The sequence below is a fragment of the Rhinolophus sinicus genome, linkage group LG02 (genome assembly GCF_036562045.2).
Source record: "Rhinolophus sinicus isolate RSC01 linkage group LG02, ASM3656204v1, whole genome shotgun sequence".
Taxonomy (NCBI): Eukaryota; Metazoa; Chordata; class Mammalia; order Chiroptera; family Rhinolophidae; genus Rhinolophus; species Rhinolophus sinicus.
In genome coordinates, this window is record NC_133752.1 from 163320248 (window position 1) to 163343762 (window position 23515).

General features: G+C 33.8%; 1 protein-coding gene across 1 annotated transcript in view; it reads left to right on the forward strand.

Moving 5' to 3' along the window:
- ITPR2 (inositol 1,4,5-trisphosphate receptor type 2) overlaps positions 1-23515 on the forward strand; it is a 431615-nt gene that overhangs the window by 287091 nt on the left and 121009 nt on the right. The window contains exons 38-45 of the mRNA XM_019737570.2: positions 976-1084; positions 2069-2256; positions 7011-7194; positions 8098-8354; positions 11038-11238; positions 13444-13554; positions 17324-17419; positions 18912-19034. Coding sequence (XP_019593129.2) covers positions 976-1084; positions 2069-2256; positions 7011-7194; positions 8098-8354; positions 11038-11238; positions 13444-13554; positions 17324-17419; positions 18912-19034 — 1269 coding nt within the window. The remainder of the gene's footprint in view (positions 1-975; positions 1085-2068; positions 2257-7010; positions 7195-8097; positions 8355-11037; positions 11239-13443; positions 13555-17323; positions 17420-18911; positions 19035-23515) is intronic.

Here is a 23515-nt window from a genome sequence, read left to right on the forward strand (position 1 = left end):
ATGAGAGAGAGAAGGAGCTATGAGAGCCAGGTGTCACAGCATAAAAGGGAGGTGTGCTTGGGAAGGGGGCGCGTGCAGCAAGGCGCGGGGAAAGGCCTGGGTTTTGCAGTCAAGAGTTGAGTTCAGGTCTGGCTCTTTACCTGTTAGCTGCATGACCTGCAGCTAATTACACACACTCTTGGACCACAATTTCCATACTTGTAAGATGGGAGTAACACCTCAGTAGTTGATGCATTAATTTAAATAGTCTAAACAAACATTCTTTAAATAATACTTTAAAAATCACACTTGTCTATTAAAATAATAATAACCAATAAAATGGAAGATTTGGAGTTAGCTATATTTCTTATATACATGCAGGTGACTATTTGGCAAAATATGTTATTTTTAAAATGTCTTATAATCAATACAAAGCTGAAGACTTAGGAATTTTTTAAGTGCATGTTTTATAAAGAAATGCACTGTTTTTTTGCCTACTGTCTACTGAGTGAAGCTCTTGGAGTTTAAGTGTAATTCACTTGGTCTTATCAAGCTTAATTTTTGAGCACCTGCTGTAAACCTAACACTTTTCTAGCTCTTTTTACTAAACTCCTCTAATTAAGGCTTTTGCTTCCCAATTCTTAGGGTGTTTGTTAATCTGTTTCTCTTTAGGTGCCACTAATTTATTTCTTACCAACCCTGGGACCCTAAACTTTCGAAGCAATCTCAAATGTATAGCATTTGTTATTTTCCTACTACAGTTATTGAAAGTACAATATTTTATTCTTTATTTCTAGGAGAAGCAAAATTATTATTATTTTCTTGGGAGATATTTGCAAATTTTTGCCTCAGAAAATATTACGCAGTATAAAATTAATTTTTTCCACATATCACTATCAGTGAAGAAATGCATTTTAAGTGGCACTTTAATGTACTGATATTTTTCCCTTTTATTGGAAAAAGAAACAATAACACTTTTCTTGTTATTTTTATTAGGGTAACACATTGAGAAAAATACTCCTGAATCGATACTTTAAAGGTGATTATGGAGTTGGTATGAATGGACACCTTTCCGGAACCTACTGCAAATCTGCACAAGGGGGAGGCAAGCCTTATCATTTTTCCTCATTTTAAGATTCTTATAACATATTTTTATGTCACTATCTAATATCTTAAAATAGCACAAATATAAAAAAAATCATTTAAAAAGCATTATTATCAGCTATAAAAAAAGAAAGAAATCCTGCTACTTGCAACAACATGGATGGGTCTTGAGGCATTATGCTAAATGAAGTAATGCAGAGAAACATAAATACTGTGTAATCTCACTTATGTGTCTAATCTGAAAAAAACAACAACCACAACCAAACTCATAGAAACAGATCATATTTGTGGTTGCCAGAGGTGGGGGTTGTGGAGTAGGCGAATTAAGTAACGGAGGTCAAAAGGTACAAAATTTCAATTGTAAAAGAAATAAATCCTAAGGATGTAATATACAACATGATGACTATAGTTAATACTACTGTATTGTATTTTTGAAAATTGCTAAGATAGTAGATTCTCAAAGTTCTTATCACAAGGAAAAAAGATCTGTGAGATGATGAATGTTAAGTAATCTTTTTGGGTCATCATTTTGCAATAATACGTAAATCATTATGTGGTACATCTTAAACTTATGTGTCCATTATAGCTCAAAAAATGAAAAGCACTATTAAAAACCTTTCAACAATTTCAGGTTCATAAAACAATGGATTTGAATGTTAGAATTAATTTTGTCTTTTAACTTCGGAAAAATAGTTAAAATAAGTCATAATTTATTACTATATAAATTAAGGGCAAAAATAAAGCTAGATTTTTTTTCTAAAGTGTTTTTTATTAAGAAAAAACATTTAATTACAGGTGTTATACATTTAATAAAAAGTTCTATTTTTACAAACTTTTGATATTTTTAAAACCCAAGCTTCTGTAACTTTGTAGGGGTGGGGAGGAAATCTCAATTCTAAATATGCTAAGGTCTAAGAATTTGAAAACCTTCTATGTTCATAATGTCTGTAATTAAGGTATATTTATTTATATTTCATAATCACAGGAAGCTTTTCTGGACAAGATTCCGATAAGATGGGGATATCAATGTCAGACATTCAGTGTCTACTGGATAAAGAAGGAGCATCTGAACTTGTCATCGATGTTATAGTGAACACCAAAAATGACAGAATTTTTTCAGAAGGCATTTTACTTGGCATCGCCTTGCTTGAAGGAGGAAATACACAGACTCAGGTACCTGCTTGCCATGATGAGCGTTACATTTGTCATTTGTATTTCTTTTTTACTTGTCATAGAAGCCAACGGAAAGTACTGTTTTTTTGTTTTCTTCTTTTAGCTTCTTATGACTACAGATGGATGGAGGTTGAATGGATGGATGGATGGATGGATGGATGGATGGATGGATGGATGGATGGATAGATCTCTATATATACCAGTTCTGTATCACATTTTCTTATAAATTTATTTGATTTGCTATAGAAACTACAGAGCTTCACAAATTATTCAGTGGAGCAGAGCATTCCTTAGAAGCATCCTTTCTAACTTGATACCAGAAATTCCAATTTGCTTAGGGAAATTTTAGGCTGACTTTTAGCAGATAAAAATGACATTTTGATTCATCCAGGAATTAAATATATTAATTAAAAGGGACAATATACATAATAAACTCCTCCCACAGTATTTGGCATTGTAGCAGTTCTCAGTAACATTCCCCACCCATCTCAACACATCCCTCCCCAGATACTTTTTTAGAAGTTCCGAACAGTAACATTGCTTGTTGTGCCCAGTCTCCCAGTGCTCACTACCCTGATGCCTCAGTAAGTGAATTTTTCACTAGCAGGGAAAGAGAACTATTTCATTTGTTCATTCAGCTCAGCGCAGGGTGATTTGAAAGTCATAATTTATCTATTTAGTGCTCCACTACAGTGAATGATGTGCTCCCCTGCACACGGGGGATCACACCACTATTTCCAGAAGGCACACATTTCATTTTGAAACTCCTGCCAAGTTGCCCCTGGGCTCCTCCACACCCAAAGGCAGAGCCACACAAGCCTGAGAGCTAGGAATTGTTCCCAGAGAAGATTTGTCCTCCTGCCACTCACTGGCGTGCTTATTCTAGGTTTGTTTTGGTCAGAGAGGGAAACAATGCTTACACCTAATTGCAAGTTCCAGAATCCATTTTTTTCTTATTCATGGCAAGTAGGAGTCATGTCTAATTAAAATTTAGGATGTTTTCCTTTATTTAGTCATCAAATGCAGTGAACAGCAGGAATTTCATGATATGACATATCTAATAGCAGTTTTCTGTAAGAATAAAGGCCTTGTGAACAGCAAATGGCACAATAACGAAAAAATAGAATGCTTAAACACTGGTACTTCTCAGTTAGAAAACAAGTCCAGTAAATTATGAATCCTTAAAGGTCAAGACCTTACGTTGTTCATCTTTGTAGCCTTTGTGTCATGCATCATGTGTGGCCCTATCTAGGGGTTAATAAATGGTCAGGGGTGATGGCTCTATGAATAAATTGTCCTCCATCACAAAGTCTTCCCTATCTGACTGGAGTCTTTGGCATCCACTCCTTTATCTGAGCTCCCGTAGCACTTGTTTCTTTAATACTCACTTGGCACTTTGCCTATACTCCAGCATAAATTCTTCTGAATGAATTTGGGGAATGGGCTGATGGCGGAACTTGAGTGGTTTTCTTGATGACTGTCTTCCTTCTAAGACCCAGATATCCAGTTTGGACTTTCTAAAGAAATTGTCGAGGCAACTATGTAATGTTAGATGCAGATTATCCAGGGAATAAGAGTGAAGGATTTTTTTGGCATCTCTAGGTAGAAGCACTCCTTGGGAATTACACTTGCCAGATTCTTGTTTCTGGGCCACTGATGGTTATCAGATGGGATCATCTTGTTTTGTTGTTATTTGTATGACATCTTGCCTCTCCAGTGAAATTTCATCTTTCATAAAGTAAGAGATCATGATCTATTCTTTATATCTACAGTGCGTTATATCCGTTCAACAAATATTTGTTGATGAAACAGCATTAGATATTTTGTATGTGGAAACCTTCTTTTAAGGTGGGTTATGACAGTCTCATTTATCAGCCTTACCCTATTCGGGTTTCTCATGTTATCTACATCATTGTATAGCCCAGATGTCAGCTGAGTGCTCCTGCATCAAAGAGGTCTAGTTGAGGTCAACTTGAATCCTATTTCTCATCCTTGAGCACTCTAAAACCCATGCTTCCCCAAGACTTCTGCCAATCCCTAAGGCATTGTACATTCTCACAGTCTCCTTAGCCACTGTGTCTTGGTTTCTTAGTTCATGGATTCTCTTGACAACCCTATTTCTATAGTACTGAGATAGGACTTTAATCCACTTCCTTAAGTGGTTCCCTCCTAGTTACATAAGTCAATTTATATGTTTAATATACTTTATTAAAGATTGATTGAGGAGGAAGTTAGAGGAGGTACTTATATTATCATTTCAAATTGAACACTAACAATAACAATAATGAAAATAATACCTCCTAAATACCAGGCACTGTTCTTAGTGCTTTACGTGTATTAATGTGGTTAATCCTCACAATAACTTTTTTTTTTTTCCACAATAACTTTTATACTATCTTACCTGACCAAAGAAGAATCTGAGGTAGGCGGTTTAAGTTCCTTATCCAACATCACGTGGCTAATCAGAGACAGAATCAGGATTCAAACCCATGCAGTCTGGCTCCAGAGTCTTTGCTCTTACCTGCTATAAACATCTCCTTTCTAAAATAACCTGTACCGCCTTAGTCTTGGGAAATTTCACTGGCCGATTCACCGTGTATCATGTCCTAGTCTTACTCCTCTCTCCAGTTCCTCACTTCATTTCCTTTCTCTGTCCTCCCATTTCTAGTCTACGGCCTCTTTCTTGGGGAAAAGTCCTTCCTGTATCACACAGATATGTTTATCCATCACCCTCGGCTTCTGAAAAAACACCTTTGAGTTTCCCTTTATGCAGCCTATGGAGGTCTAGTTTCCTAATCAAAAACCATTATCTTTAGTAAGAGAAATCCTTATACTATCTGTTGAGATTATGCAAAGCACACTTTTATCTTTATTAAAATCATACTGTTCAGCTTTGTAAAGCCCTGGTTTTAAAAAGCTGTAGTCTATGTAAATAATTTACCATTCTGAGCTTAAAAAGGTACCTCATAAATTTAGTGACTTAGAGTCAGAAAATCTAGATTTAAATCCTAGCTCTACCACTTACGACTTAACATAATATTGGGCAAGTCACTTGCCTTTACTAAACCTCATTTTATTAATCTATAAAGTAGAACTGAAAACACTGTCGATTCATCATACAGTTGTACTGAAAGTATCAATGAGATAACATTAGTCAAGGAACTATGTAAGCTATAAAACTTTGTTTTAATAGAGCCACAAATTTTCTATAACTTCCTCATTAATATGTTGAAACCCCTTCCTATCTTCTCATCCCATTATTTTGAAATTATTAGGATTTAATCATCAGCTTAATTTGTGAGACCATAGAGGTCTGTGAATGTTGCATTTATCCTTTGAATTAACAGAACTGTCTCAACTGGTTCACTGTAGTTGTTATGGTTACTGTGGCTTTTTGGCCTACTTCTTTGAGGGGTTGATAGTCCTCTTCTTAGGAGCTTCCCCTTGTAGGTATGGAGCCAACTTTTAAGACTTCATAAAACTCTCTAAATATATATTACTCATCTCGAAAATTGCAGGACAGACATCCATTTCAAGACCTGATGTCATTAGAGTCTCACCTACAAGTCACAGGACCTGTGGGCCATTGTTCCAGGAATTTTTTCAGGAAAGCATATCTGTGAGAGCCAAACTCCCCCAAAATGGCTGTTTAGATTTATTAAATTATCATCAATTCACCTTGATCTGGAAATCATTACTTTTTTCATATGTTTTCTTCACACTGTCTCTCACCAAGTTTATATAACTGTCTTTTAATCACTACACTTACTTGGATTATTATTTTTATTATTATTTTTTACTTCATTTCTCTTGTTTGTGTTGTGTCTATCCCATGGTTTTGGTATTAATAACTTATAAATTCCTCACCCACTGCAAATTCTGTCTTCTCTAGAGTATATCATCTTTCCTATCTCCTAACTCTTCTGGATACTTCCATAAGTCACTAAGCAGATAATTATTAGGGCAGATTATTTCCAAGGTTCAGTATTTCCACCTCTCACTAAGATATGTTTTGTCATACTTTTGGTGTTGAATCTTTTCTACATCATTATAAACTATGAAGCAGAATTCATTTCATGGTGGGCTTGTCCTAGACCCCCAGCAAAGCAGTGTAGCTAATGAAGTACCAAATAGACTTAGTGCCTGTTTATCAGTGGGTTCCTGTGAGTGAGGCTGCCATGGTAACATATTCTAAATTAAATGTACTGTAATTTAGATAAAAAGAAAAACAACCCTTTGTAACTCTCCCTAAACTCATTTGCAAAGGATGAGCATTGGCTTAATAGCTGTTTTCTGCTCTTGATTATAAACTCATGAGGGCAGGGATTTCGGTTATTGTTCCTTTTTGCTCTATCTCTAGTACTAACATAGAACCTGGCACATAGTAGGCACTCAATAAATAAGTGTTTAATCAATACATGATTTTATAATAACATAAAAATCAAACAATTCTTTGCATACAACTTCTTATAGTGCCTTATAAATTTTTAAAATAAACAATCAGTAAGGATGAATTAAATAACGTATGAAAATATGTTGGATTTTAGTGGAAATGCTAAGCAAATACAGATTATTATTGGTATACATTAAATAGTACAGTAGACTGGCAAAAGCTTTCAATTTATTATTTATGCAATAATAATGGGCAGTACATTAAATGTGTGCTTACATTCATAATGCCGATGTTTATTTCAAGCATAAAAACAGTTTTTCTCCCCTTGGGTATTGATACCTTAAAATATGTTTTCTTGCAGTATTCTTTCTACCAACAATTGCATGAACAAAAAAAGTCAGAAAAGTTCTTCAAAGTTCTGTATGACCGAATGAAGGCTGCTCAGAAAGAGATCAGATCAACAGTGACAGTGAATACTGTAGACCTAGGTAACAAAAAAAGGGATGATGACAATGAATTGATGACATCTGGTCCACGAATCAGAGGTAAAGAAATATTTGAGTATTTGGGAGAGTAGAGTGAGAGAAAATAGGGTAATACAGTGTTTAGATCTCACTTATCTTTGTCATCTCACATCTTAGTCTACTTATCCCAACTTTGGCTCTGAGTAAGGAGTTCCAGCTGTAAATTATTACAGTGATAGGATTGACCTTGAAACAGCTCTGCAGAACCAAACTCACACAAGGCATTATTAGTGCAAAGCAACTACAGCAGGTCCTTGAATATCATTGTTTCATTCAATGTAGGTCGTTTCATTATAACGTTAATGAAATGCCATAGGAACTTAACTCTTGTTTATATCATTTAGCCTATGGTAAAATTGGTTTTGTTTTACATATTCACTTAAAGTCACAGAAACTATCAATGGCATTAAGTAGGGACTTATTGTAGTGACATGAAAATGTTTGATTGTGAAATGCATGGTATAAAACAACGGACCCAAACATTTGAGTGTTCATGAAATTTAAAATTTAAGACCAGAAATTTAAAATTTAAGAACAGAAATTAAGAACCAGACTCTAACAAAAGACTCTTGGTCTTTGGAATAACCAAGTCATCAGTATTGTAAATGCAAATCATAAAAAAATAATATTTTGAAGTTTGCCATATTTCCCCACCTTGTATTCATGAACTCTCATATTTCACATTTATTAGAAAGATATGAACCCTTCTAAAATTACCAAAACAGGAAGATCCTTTTTTTACTGTCCCAGTGTAAATATAATTTTTTAGTTGTTACCTAAAATTCTTTTTGGGAAATTATTGTACCTCTTGTCAGATGATTTTGTAATTCAGTTGTCAGAGAAACTTGGAGTACCTGGTTGTCTTTTCTTTAATTAGCAAGAGGAAATTAATTCAGAAATATAAGAGTACTGCTTTATTTTCAGTAAGAGATTCATCATTACATTTAAAAGAGGGAATGAAAGGGCAATTAACAGAAGCTTCTTCAGCAACATCCAAGGCATACTGTGTATACAGAAGAGAAATGGATCCAGACGTAGACATTATGTGTACAGGATCAGAAGCAGGAAACGCCGAGGAAAAGTCTGCAGAGGAAGTAACGATGAGTCCTGCAATTGCCATCATGCAGCCGATACTGAGATTTCTTCAGTTGCTATGTGAGAATCACAACCGGGAATTGCAGGTATTCTATTTTGTGTGAAAGCTGAGAAAACAGCCTATGATTTTAAGTATTATAGGTAAGCCCAAATAAAACTAACTATAGGAGGGAGTTTGGGAGAGATAATCTCAATAAAACCAATAGTGCTCTTCTGAAGTGGGAAGAAAGTTTTGTATCTAAGGGATGGAAACTGAAAGGGAAATTCCTTTATGCATAAAAAGTTAGTCTCATAAAGTTTCATTCTTTGCATCTTCAACTTAGACCTTTTAAAGCTCAGTGAGCATCATCTAATCCCAGTATTCTGGTACTTGTTGAGTAAGGTCACATTTGCCTCATCTATACCATTCACAGTTTTATAGACTGCAGGGGATTTCATCATTTACAACCCAATTCATATTCTCTAAACAGAGTATATTTATATCTTTATTAGAAGTAGAGTCACTATATAGGAGAGGATTTTCTACAACAGTGGCAGTTTATACCTTCGCAAATGAATATAGTCCTATTCTTACATCTTCTTTGGTACATTTCCCTTTTTCAAATAGATAAACTTAGCAGTATCTAGGAATTTGGTTTTTGTGTGTGCATGATTTGTACACACTGCTTACATCACCGTGGCAAAACCACATGAAAGGTGAAATAATTTCTAAGAGCACATGTTTAATGTTAGAGAAACCACAGAGTTTGAAGCTGTTTTCTCTAGTAAGGGTCTAGAGTACAGGTGTTCTGAATTGGTAAGAGATGAAAGATTTATGTAAATGGAATTAAATATTCTCCAAGGGAATAAGCTTGGAAATTAATAAATGGTAGAAGCCATGACTCTTGTGAATCCCCCCCACCACCACACACACATGACTTGGAGAGGGCTGCTACAGAGCTATCGACAAGCAAAGGCCAGAAGCATTACTTCCAGAAGGAGGACACTGGATATTCCTTCACACTTATCCTGTCCTACCTAGTCTGTCCATGTGGGAAACAGATATATAGAACCTGATCAAACATTTTACTGATAGGAATGTGGGGTCACACAATTTAGAAAATGCTACTATAAAATTGTTTTTATTTTAATAATAAATGGTAGAATTATTCAGTAGTTAATATATGGAAGCAACCGAAGTGTCCATCGACAGATGAATAGATACTGTAAATGAGGTATATACAGACAATGGAATATTCTTCGGCTTTAAAAAAATGGAAATTCTGACATGTGCTACAACATATATGAACCTTGGGACATTATAAGTCAGTTAGAAAATGACAAATACTGTTTGATTTCATTTATAAGAGGTCCCTAGAGTAGTCAAAACCATAGAGACAGAAAGTAGAATGGTGGTTGCCAGGGCTGAGGAGCGGGGAATGGAAAATTGTTAATAGGTATAGACTTTCAGTTTTGCAATATGAAAAGAGTTTTAGAAATAAGGATGCTGGTGATTGTAGCTCAATATTATGAATCTATTTAATACCTCTAAACTATACACTTAAAAATTATTAAGATGGTAAATTTCAGTATGTTTTGCCACAATACAAAAATTGGGGAAAAAGTTACAAAAACAAACTAAAAGGATAAAAAAATAAATGGAGGAAATAAATTCAAACAAATAAATGAATAAAAATAGGTATTAAATTTGAATAAAAAATAAAAATTTCTGTTTTTGCTTACCCTTTCACCAGGTTTATTCCCCAAAGAAATTACTGTTAATGCATTGTTTTTCCTTCCAGAAATGTTTATGCATATATAAGCATATTGATCTGTAAGCATGTAAACCTTTCTTAAAATCATACTATATATTGTTCCTCAGCTTACTTTTTTCAGTTATTAACACATCTTATTGCTAAATTACTTATTACTATTTTATATTAGTATGTATTCATGTACCTCATTTTTATAACTTCACAATATTCCAGTGTTTAGATGTACTGTTTATTAAACCAGTCAGTCACATTGTGATGGCTATGGTATGGTTTCCAGTTTTTGCTATTGCAAACAGTTTCCAGTGAATCTCTTTGTGGATACACACACACACACACACACACACACACACACACACACACACACACACAAAATAGCTTTTGGAAAGTGGAATTGTATGTTAACTGATTAAACCCACACTGTTCATAAGGGATCATTTACTTGAAAATGTGGTTACTTCTTTCCCCAATAAACTTCTTTCTAGTTTCCTTTTTCCTTCTCCTTTTCCTACTACTATTATTTTGCCCTCTCTTTATAGTTTTAAGATAATGACATTGTGAAATGTTTAAGAACTATACCGATAAATATAGTTGCTTTTCATGCCCATGCCATGAAAATCAGGTAACCATGAAAGCATTTCTTCAAAACCATTCATGAATAATTAGCAGAGATCAAATTGATGAGCAAACCAACCCTTGTGTACTTTTAAAAAATTTCTTCTTGTTTTGCCAGATATTTTTATTTTCCTAACGAAACATACAAAGACCGAATTATAGACTAGCAAATACTATGCCATATCATTTCTATTGCAAATGATATGGTCTGCACACCTTCTTTTTTTTTCTTGAACCTAGGAGAAATTTAATAAATATGAACACATTCTTATAAAGAACAATTCCATTTGACATTGCCATGGGGATCTTTTTGAGTAAGCAACACACACACACACACACACCTGAAAACAATTAGCACAATGATTTTTTTTAACCCTTGGGTTATATTTTCTTTTGCCTTCAGAACTTCTTGAGGAATCAAAACAATAAAACAAATTACAACCTTGTCTGTGAGACCCTTCAATTTTTGGACTGCATTTGTGGAAGTACAACAGGCGGCCTGGGCTTGTTGGGTCTGTACATCAATGAGAAGAATGTAGTGCTGGTCAACCAAACTCTAGAAAGCTTGACCGAGTATTGCCAGGGCCCGTGCCATGAAAATCAGGTAACCATGAAAGCATTTCTTCAAAACTATTCATGAATAATTAGCAGAGATCAAATTGATGAACAAGCCAACCCTTGTGTACTTTTAAAACATTTCTTCTTGTTTTGCCAGATATTTTTACTTTCCTTACGAAACATATGAAGACTGAATTATAGACTAGCAAATACTATGCCATATTTTATTTTATCTCATTGTGAAAGAAAATTTCAATGAAAATGTTCCAAATAAAAATCAGACATATTAGAAAGAGTTAAATATGTTTCTTCATCATTGCTCACTTTTCATCTTTAGTGAATCTCTCCAGGATTTTTGGAATAAACTCCCTTTTGTTTCTTTGGACCCACTACAGTGGGTAGTATATATTATCTCCTGTGTATTCACAGTAACCTTATGAAACTTATAAAATGGGTATCAGTGCTTCCATTTTGCTGATAAATAGGTTCTGATTCAGAGATTAAGTGACATTCCATTGTCTCAAAGTGACAAATGGTAAGTTGTAGAGCTATACTTAAAACTTAGGACTTTTGATTGAATCTAAATGGAGTGCTCTTTGGCTTAGATTTTTCAGGGCAAAGTTTCAACTCTCTCTTCCAGAGTGTCTGCCTCTGATTCTTTTCTTGGGTATCAAGGACACAGTGTGGCAGAAGAAACCAGGTCACTTGAGCTAGTAAAGGGAGGGAAGCCACCCTGGAGTTCATTAATTGACTGTTCACCTCCACTCAAGTGTTATACAGCTGCCATCAAAAGCATGGATCCACCCTGGAATAAAGTTTTCAAATCACAAACATTTCTGGATATAAATTTTAAAAAAGCCATTGAGACTAAACATCAGTATTTAACATAGAAAAGAAATGTGAAAAAGAAATCTGCTTTTCTATTGCAAATTATATGGTCTGTACACACACACATATATGCAGATTTGGTTTTGTTGTTGGTAAAAATATGTATATCTATAATAGACAACATGTATCCCTCACTTTTGGTCTTATAAGTGGATGAAATGGAATTTTGAAAGTCATTTACTAAATCAGGTAAGCTCTAAAAGAAAAAAACAATCATAAAAATAACATGAATGCCACATATTCTAATAATATACTTACTCTGAACCCCATGCTCTAAAAATGTGTATAAGGAAAGAAGGTTGGTAACAAATTCCAGAAATGATCTTCAAATTGATTCCCTTGAAGTTTGGCAAACATTTTCATGATCAGAAGAACCTCAGAGAATGTAGAAGATGAATGGAAAACACCTTCCTTTGTGTCAAAGGAGTAAAAATTTCCTTGTCTGAAGGGAGAAATAAAGCCCATTCTAAAAAATAACTGTCATTTGAGAGTTACCTTGATTTTACTCTTTCTTTTAGTTCACCTGGGTTTCCATTTTTCAAACCCCTTGACACTGGGTGCTGCATTTTTGTTACATGTAGTTCCACAAATTCTAATTCACAAGTTTCTGATTTTCAAGTTGTATAAATTGAACTAAGTTCAAAGTCATAGCACAATAGACCCTAACCTTCAAAATACGTACTCAACATTTATCTCTCAGGATGTTTTATAAACTTTCCTCAAGTAAGATCCCTCTATAAATCACTCCATTTTAAGGAATCTGCTGGACTTTTCTTCAGCCACCAGAATTGTCAGGATGTCCTCAAAACATCAGGAGATATCTGTATTCCCTGTCTGCTGCCACCCAGGTCATGCAGCAGCTTCACTTGTCACTTATTTAGCATTAATTAGCAGCTAAACTAAAATGGTACGTCAGTACCAATAAAGATACTTACAAACCTCAGGCATAAAAGGAACAGTCCTTTCATAAATGGGAATATTCTATTAGGATAAATTAGATCTTAAAATTCTAAATTGAAGGAACTCTTCTCTTGAAGGGCATATTAAATTTTATTGACTGAAAAAATATTTAACTTAACCAGTGTTGCTTGAAATTCTATAAAAATCGTTCTTTTTAAAAGATACCTGTTACACACAGTGTGTCTGTATTCTGCATACAAAGTCATTTATCAATACTAATCAATTAATTGTCAGACTCTATGCAAAACTTATCCTTGACTTATCTTTGACTTAATCTCAAAGTTAAATCTTAATTATATTTTAGAGGTCAAAAGACTAAGGTGATTCTGGTATTTTTATGTTATATGATTTCTAGCGCTTTTATGTTAAATAGAAGTTATTTTATAAACATTTTGTTTTCCAGACATGTATTGCTACTCATGAATCCAATGGGATTGATATCATCATTGCTTTGATTCTAAATGACATAAACCCTCTTGGTAAATATCGAATGGACCTGGTGCTCCAACTAAAGGTAGAGTAAATCCACTATTCAGCGGGGAAAGTGACATTGTCTATATAAAACTCACTTCCAGTGTTGACTACATCTTCAAGTAGCTCTTGTAAAAACCAAGATATTACCACATTTTCAAATCATAAATTGACAGAAAGGATTAGTGAAAGCACAATGTGCACTAAATTCCTGATAAAATGTCAAACTTTGAGGTGCAGTTCAGTTGGAGGATACTTTATTGGAAGTTCTGGTAGGTAGCTGCTTTGATTCCGTCCTTCTTTTCTGTTTTTATTTTATATTTTTCATTATATAGAGGAGCAGAAGCTGTTGAACATTCACTATACCATATTTTAAAAATTTATCTTGAGTACAGAATTCAATCTATCAAGTCACAATTAATTACACTATGTAAAAGGAAGGCTGCATTTTAATTTTATGGCTCTCTTCTTTCTAAAAGTTGTTTTCTTTTACAGTAGAATCTTATTTTTTCCCCAAATACTGTAAGCTATTTTCACACTCCCTTTGAGAAATTACTTTAACTTAAGCCAGGCACATACTTCTCAGCAGTTCCATTTATCAGAGTTTAGGGACAAAAATGCCATTTAAAAAATTTCTTCAATTTTTTGTTCAAATGGAAATAGACAAATGAATATACATAAGAACCTTTATAAACCCCAAATACAAAGGCATGATATTCAATTGAGGTGAATTATTAAAGTCCACATTATTGTGTTTAGTGTTAAGCAGGTAAAAAAGAAATATCATTGCTGTTAAATACAATTTTTCCGTTAAGACAGGTCTACCCAATATCATAGCAAATATAATTAAGTTTAACATTGTATAGGTAAATTTATGATCAAGAAGAGTGATATATTTATAGATCTGTTTCTAAATATGGATTTAGATAGATAATAGAATGTACATATATCCTATTGATGTGAAGATTGTGCTAATGGCTCTTAATGAGCACGTTTCTTTTCATAGAAGAGATGAGTTTGTAGTTCTTCATTCTGTTCATTCACAATAAGTATAAGCTTTGGGTCCTTCCATTCATAGATTAGAGCAAAGGTAATCCTCATGCAGATTGAATTTGTATCTTTTTCCTCATTTGCATCATGCTTCAGTTAGTGAAGCCAGCCAAAGCCTATATGACAGACAGCTTAATTTGAGTTAGTAGAAACATTTTTATTTCATCTTAAATTCATCTTTAGCCATAATTCATAAAGAAAAAGCATATAGGAGCCTTAGCCTTTGGCTTTTTACATCCTTTATTAGTCTAAAGACTGTACCTTTAAATCTCATTTTTAATTGATATAACTTAACTGGTGGAAATACTGACTGATTCATAAATTTAAAACCAAGTATAGGCATACAGATTATTTACAAGTCCAGGCCTATGTAAAATAACTAAATGATGGGGTATGACTTAGGAGTACAATAGTCTTAGCTATTCAAATTGAAAATGCTCTTTTGAAAAGGAGTCATTTAAAATATCATTTATGTTACTAAGCACAATTTATGTATAACTTTTCAAAATATGTTAGATAAATGTAGCTATGTATAAAATAACAAATGAATGGATTTGACTTGAAATATTTAAAGTGTAGTTTTCTAGCTAAACAATCGATGAGGCTTTGTACATAATGGTCAATATGGCAATCATGTTTATAAGACAGAATTATATATATTGGCAAATTTTAGAGGGTTTCCCTGGGTAGGGTGCTTTTAATTATAAACGCTCCATAATATTATAGAAATATATTAAAAATGTCAAGGTTTTATTTTATATCATTCACCCCTAAATTTAATTGCTTAATAATTGTTTATAATTTTAAGTATACTTAATCCTATATACTCATTTACTGTACAATTTTATGAACTTTTTCATGTCTTGTCCTTTGCTTTTTAATTTACATTTCATAACCTATCTGTGACTATGAAGTGCTGAATTTGCAAAGAGGTAGTTTTTTTGTTTTGTTTTGTGTTTAGGACTCTAACTTCCTTTAGAAGGAAACCCTCTATTAACACTGACACACGCATTTGATTTTTCAGTGTATATAGGCTCTTGTACTTTCAAATTGATTCAGATTTCAGTAGGTCATTTACAAGGTTCTTTTTCTTCCAACATAGTATGAAAAAGAAGATTGGTTAGAAAAAAAGACCATAGTGCCAACAGCATTCTGAAATTGGATGTATTTTTAAGCTATTATGTATTGGGCCTGCTGAGGGTCATTAGAGAATACCGCTATTGTTGCCAGGGTTTTAGCTTTGAATTCTATGGGGTCAGTTCAGACGGCTCTAAGGACTTAAGCTCTCCACTAATCCTAGAACCTTATTTTTTAGGTATGTTGTTTGTACGTGTTGCTACAGTATACAAATGGATTTTAGGATGGTACAAATCTGTAAAATTGTTAAATGACAAATGGATTTTAGGATTGGTACAAATCTGAAAAATTGTTAAATGGAACAGAAAAAAATAATGCCCCCCCCCACACACACACACACACAAACAACTAATATCTTTTCAGGATGGGTCAGTGACATTGATTTTGTTGTCATCATTATCATCATCATCATCGTTACTATTATTGGTCATTTAAAGATCATGTTTAGACTCTACTTCTAAAAGAAAAAAATAGTTGGATAGAATTTGGTATTATAGCACTCAGTAAAATTAATTTATACAACTTTAACAAAATTTGTGTGGTGCCTATATACATACACAAAACAACTGATTCAATTTAAGCATTCATCCTATAAGATGTTCATTTTGCGTCACTAACAAGCATCCTAAAGCCATTTGATTCTACTTCTTTTGTGCTCCTATCAAAGATTGTGTGTAGAGGTAGAGATTTTTATCTAAATGAATGTTACAAAAACACTGTAGATTTATCTTCCAGGTAATTTTTATCATTTTGTCATTTTGCAATTTGCCACAATTCTAGGGCAGTGCTGTTGAAAACACAGTGTAAAGAAACATGTTCCCAAATGTCGAGGATCTTGTGCTTTGTGTAGCAAGACATTCTGTAACTCTCTGGTACCCATTTTGGATAACAAGTTGACTACATTGGAAACATTTTTGATATCTATAGTTAAAAACATTTGAGATAATATATTTATAAACCAAATTAGAAAACATCAAAGACAACATAAACTATTTTCATTCTCCATTAAACAAAAATAGCAAATATTCTTCTACAACCCAGATGGTAAACATGTATATAGTGAGACGAATAAACCATTATCAATAAATTTATATTTTACTTCTAACTTGTTAATTTAGAATTTTATAGATTAATTTTCAGTAATTGTTGCTCAAATTTATTTAAAACTTTGGTTTGATAATATGTATTAATGTTTCATGTTAAATACAATTTGCTAAATTCTTTACTTATATACTATTTCTGTGAAATATGTCATTGATACTGGCCCATCTTACTGTCTTGTTAAAATGTCTTAAAGAAGATGTTTAAGAAATAGTGAAGGGAAATATGATTATATTTTAATGCATTGTATATAAAGTCAATCTTGTTTTTAAAACACCTTTTCACCAATATTTAAAATAGCCCTTGTAACTTATCTCTCATGATTCATTATTTTTATTTTGTGTTGGCAATAAAGTAAAACTTTATATTTTAAAATGCTAATAAGCCAAACAAAATTAGCAGTTTCAAATTCTATTTGATTGGAAAAAAAAATGGTCTTGGTAATCTCAATTAAAACAAATGCCTGGGATCGTTAATCCATGAAAAGACTTTTCTTGTGCACTAACTTAATCTGTTTTTTCTAGAACAATGCCTCCAAGCTTTTGCTGGCCATTATGGAAAGCAGACATGACAGTGAGAATGCAGAAAGAATTCTTTTTAACATGAGACCCAGGGAACTGGTAAGAAAACTTTTGAAAGCCATGTTAGTAATGTATAACTAAAAGGGACACGTTTGTAGTATGCGTGTCCGAAAAAGTCTAGTGACTTTCACTGCTCTGCCAATGCATAATGTCACATCATGACCGACCATTATGAATACCTCAGAAGGCCCCATGATGGCAAAGTCCTGTGTTATTTGGGTCCTTATGACTTCCTTGGTTTTATACACTCTGAGTACTTTTCTTAACCAGATTGTCACGCTCAACTAAACTATCTGCATATTCTTTTTGACGGAAAAAGAAAAGTTTGTTTTTGTTTGTGTATTGGAATGTATGAGGAAGATGCATAAAAAAATGTTTGTACCCCTCAAAAATTATATTTATACCTCTTTCTGAACAATAAAAATAAAATCAATATCCTTTGTACTTGTTCTTATCAGTGAAATGTTGCACAATGCTTGTCCTAGAGAAAACTGTGGAGACTTGATGAGGAGTCCAAAGAGATCATTAATGGGCCTTCCTATTGTAGAAATTATAGTTTCCTCCTCACTTGTGACCTGGAAATCATGAAGTACTATCAGCATGCTTCAAAAGCATTGGGTTTCAAAAGCATTGAGTACATACTCAAACCATGTAAATTAATAGCTCAGTGCCATAATGACTAAATCCCAGTCTTAGCAGCACCACTGTTGGCGCTATGGGGAAATCCTATGGAAGGCATTCTTTTGCTCTCTCTTAATAGTAATGAATGAAGTCGAGGAGGACCGATAAAGTGTAAGATAAGATGCATCTTGATTTAACATATATTTAATGAGAGGCTAATATCTGTAAGGCAACGGGCTAAGAGGAGCAAGACCTTCCCTATCCTTATGGTTAAATGGGGCAAAAAGATATTCATTCAACAACAGCCCTGTACAAAAGCCTATTGAAAAAAAACTATTTCCTCTGCCTACAATCCCTTTATCCCATCATCCGCTTCCTCCATTTGGCCCACCCTCAACCTCTTGCCTGAGTTGGTACCCTTACCCTCTGCCTAATTAGTGCCTCACACTTAGCCTTCCTGTTAGACTGTTGGGTTCACCTCTTGATTTGCCAACTTTCCCACTGGACAATAAGTTCCCTGAGGGGAGATACTCTAGTCTATCTACCCTTGGGTCCTCAGTGCAAAGGATGACGTCCAGCACCATGTATCCCTGTTATCAAGTGGGCACTTAATAAATAACAGCTACTTATCCTGGTTCCAGTGTCCCCCAATTCATCAGAACTTTGGCCCTGTCAACATTCAAAAATCAAAGGAAAGTTTTCAAGGAAAATGGAATATTTTAGGAAAATACCCCCATGTTCATTTAAATACAGATGGTTTCCAAGGCCATTTTCATTTAGAGTTCTTTTATACTTTTCAAGTTTTAGGAAGCGTTCCAGTTTTTAATTATACCTCATAAGTAATGTAAAACGTTGGCATGTTGTTCATGCCATTTCAAGCCTTGCTCTTCCTATTTGTGTTTTTTGATAGGTGGACGTGATGAAGAATGCCTATAACCAAGGACTGGAATGTGATCATGGGAATGATGAGGGTGGAGATGACGGTGTTTCCCCAAAAGATGTTGGACACAATATCTATATTCTGGCCCATCAGGTGTCACATTTTATATCTTTATATTATTTTACTAATCTTATCAGTTATGTTTTGTCTCATGGCTTGTTATCATGTTTTCAAGTTCTGGTTCCTTCATTGAGCACTTGTCTCCCTTGTTTTTGGCCAAGGAGAGGGAAAATCGCCCAGCATGCCTGACTCCACCCCTTGGGCTGTGCTAGGGGTTGATCCAAAAGGAAACAGTACTGCCCACCAAAAACTGCTGGTTCAGGAGGTAGTCCCTTGTCAGAGCCGGAGGAGTAGTTAAACAAATGGAAGTCTTAGAGAGAAGAAGAGCGGCTACTGGGAAGACAGAGGGTGTGAAGTAAGGGTGTGCACTGAGGTCTAATCAGGACAAATCTTGCATATGGCTTCTGGACTCTGAATTACAGGTGGCATGCTTTCTGCAGAAGCCATAAAGTGGCGCCTCTACTTGGTTTCCACTGGACTTCTAACAAATATGAGGATAACTTTTAAATTCTTTTGGAGGAACCATTTTCATTTTATAGTAACTTATGAAAATGCATGTTTGATAACTGTTATTTAATAAATTTAATTCCATTAACATGAAGATCTACTTCTCTGAAAGAAGTTCTAATGTCGTCTTCCAATGCAGATTTGTTTCGAAGTTAAATTTTTAAATGTACATATGCCAATTTGATTTTGTCTGCAGTAGTTTCCTCTTTTTTACAGAATGAAGTCCGAACTTGGTAGACTTTCTCAATCTTTCTTTCTAATCATTTTCTCCCATTGGCAATCTTTCCCTTTTCCTGCTTTCCTGTACATCTTATCAGTTAATTAACAAACATTGATAGACGTAAGGTAAGATTCTGGGTAGATTTTTGATTTTTAAAAAATATTTTCCAGTTTTATTGAGATATCACTGACTCATACAGAGAAGCACCGTATGGGTTCAAGGTGTTAAAAATTGCTCTTCAGACACTTCTGGCCCTTCTCTATCCTTTGTTTAACTGCCTAATATATGTAAACTTCAGTATAATTTTTATAAAAGATTCAGGAAAGGAGTCAAATTCTAAAATTAATTTCTTTAATTCAATTTATTAAAACTGAAAATGCAACAAAAACAATTTACCCATTTCTCCCACCTTCCACTCCCTGCCTCTGGCAACTATTCTGTTCTCTATATCCATGAGCTTGGGTGTTAAATATATATATACATATTACATATTTATTTACATATTATATATTTATTTATAGTTTGTATAAATATATAATATATTATATATATATATATATATATATATATATATATATATATTCCTTTTTTTCCTAGTTCCTTGAAGAGTTAGGTTGTTTATTTGAGATTTTTTTTTTTGTTTCTTGAGGTAGGCATTTATCTCTATGAAGTTCCCTCTTAAAACTGCTTTTGCTATATCCCATGAATTTTGGTACGTTACATTTTCATTTGTCTGAAGGTATTTTTTGACTTCTCTTTTGATTTTTTCTTTGACTCATTGGTTGTTCAGTAGCATGTTGTTTAATCTCCACATATTTGTGAGTTTTCCAGTTTTCTTTGTGTAATTGATTTCTAGTTTCATAGTATTGTGGTTGGAAAAGATGCCTGATATAATTTTAGTCCTCTTAAATTTATTAAGATTTGTTTTGTGACCTAACATATGATCTATCTGGGAAAATATTCTATGTGCATGCGAGAAAAATGTGTATTCTGTTGCTTTTGGATGGAATGTTCTATAAATATCTGTTAGTCCATCTGGTCTAATGTGTCATTTAATGCTGGTGTTTCCTTATTGATTTTCTGTCTGGATTATCTATTCATATATGTAAGTGGGATAGTAAAGTCCCCTACTATTATTGTGTTGTTGTCTGTTTTCCCTACTAGGTCTGCTAATATTTGCTTTGTATATTTAAGTGCTCCCATGTTGGGTATATTAAGTATTTACAAATTGCATATCTTCTTATTGGATTGACACCATTATCATTACGTAATGCCCTTCTTTGTCTCTTATTATAGTCTTTGTTTTAAAGTCTATTTTTTTTTTTTTTTTTGATATAAGAATAGCTACTTCAGCTTTTTTGTTGGTTTCCATTTGCTTGGAATATTTTTTTCCATCCCTTCACTTTCAGTCTGTGTGTGTGTTTGTACATCTAAAGTGAGTCTCTTGTTTGCAGTATATAGATGGTCTTGTCTTTTTCCTACCCATTCAGTTTCTCTCTCTCTCTCTCTTTTTCTCTCTCTCTCTGTCCATATATGTGTTACACATATATATGTGTATATATATTATTTAAAGTTTAATACTCTATATATCTTGATTAAAGAATTGAGTCCATGTACATTTAAAGTAATTATTGATAAGGATGTGCTTATTGCATCTTATTTATTATTTTCTTGCTGTTTTTATAGTCACTCTCTGTTCCTTTCTTATTCTCTTGTTTTCTTTCTTTGTGGTTTAATGACTTTCTTTAGTGGTATGCCTATTCCTTTCTCTTTTTCTTTTGTGTATTTACTATAGGTTTTTGCTTTGTGATTACCAGGAGGCTCGCATATAACAACTTATATTTATAAGAGTCTATTTTAAGTTGGTAACAACTTAAGTTTGATCCATTGTAAAGCTCAACATTTTCACTCACCCACCTCCATATTTTGTTTTTGATGTCACATTTTGCATCTTATTATCTCGTGCATCCCTTGACTAATTATTGTAATCAGAATTATTTTTACTACTTGTGTCTCTTAGCCTTCATACTAGCTGTATAAGTGATTAATTCACTACCTTTACTATTGATTTACAGTGAAATTCTAAGAGATATTAACAAAAGAAGCTGCTATTGTTTTGTAATAGAGTTGGATCATTGAGAAGATTTCTAATTCTCTTATAGTATAGCAAAATACATATACAGAACAGAAAAAGATAAGGGCAGATAGGTTATAGCTAGAAAGATGAAAAAGAATTTTAGGTATTGAGGAACTGAAAGGTAAGATGAAAGACAAGTTGAAGGAAATAGAATACTTAGATTTAGGATATGGAAAAGGTATAGTTTTAGAGAAAGAGAAATCAGACGACAGGAATTGAGTCAAACTAGAAAAGGAATGACAAGAGTAAATGTGAGTAAAAAGAAAGAAATTACAAGCTGAGACTTAAAATCATATTGGCTACTATAATGAATATAGCACGTGTACATGGGCAAGGAGTTACTTCAAAAGCTGTAGCATTGTAGAAGGAAAACAGCAGAGAAGAGTAGGGATGAATGAGTGGTAATAAGTTGTAGAAGAAGGAAGTTGGGCAATATAGCCACTCATATTTTCTTGACTGCAAGCTAGCCGTGCTCTGTCTAGAGAGGTTATCCCCTCTACATGAGTGAGCAGCTTCATGAATACGACCTGATCATATAGCTTTTAAGTGGGAAATGAACAACCCGACCAGCTAAGTCAGCTCTGGAACCAGTAGAGTGGTAAATATTTGAGCCAGATTACCCCATGCCCATGAAGATGTTTAAAAATGCAATCTAATGTTACCAGTATAATATGAGTAACAATAAAAATGTCAAGGTCAAGAAAATACTTGTGTTCGGTCAGCTCAGTTTTAAGCAGATGAAGTATAAGAACAGAGAACACAAATTTTAAAAACAGGCTAAGGTGGGTGTTGAGAAGAATGGAGAATGAGGATAAAGAATGCAAGTGCTAATCATAGATCAAATGATAATGATATGAAATATGAAAGAAGTTAAAACTAAAGACAGCATAAATGTCAATGATTTTGATAGATTTGACTTTATGAAAGAGCTTGGAGAAAACAGATTAAATTCAAAGATGATGGTGGAATTCTCTAAGGAGCAGGATTTCAGAAGTAGTAAAAAAGTAACTAAGGGTTAGAAATAACATACTGAAATGAAGACATAAAACAATGGATGTGAAAATGTCTTGAATTGATATATAGAGGTTTCTTAATTTTTCAAAACCAAAATGTTGGCAAAGCAGTAGTTTGCAGAGCCAGGATGGTACAATAGAGAAGTACATAAATAAAGCCAGACTTCAGGAAGAGAATGTCAGACTGAGTAAGGGGAAGGAGATTCTGAATTGCTGAATCCTTTAAGCCTTGTGATTAAGTTGTAAGAGTGTAAATATGAAATAAGAGCCCATATGGGTTCCTTCTAGGAACTCAAAGAGTGGATAAGAATGGCAAAATATATGCAACAGTGTATGTAACTGACAGTGTGGAGTTAATCACCTGTCTGCTTATTTTCTTATTGTGACAGAGGGAGTTGTTACTTTGCCACTTTGTAAATGTATTCTCTATGCGGTGATTCCTCCCACCAATTTTTCATGAACAATTCAATTTTCACTCACAGAAAAAAGCCCACTGTGTTCTTTTGATCTTTCCATAAGTGACTGTATGGCTTTCTCTAGGCCAACATACTGTATTTGCTTCCTTGGGAGGCCAAACATGGTTGCTGAGTTCCTTATAAACTTGTTTTCCAAACAGCTTCTATACTGAGGCACAAGC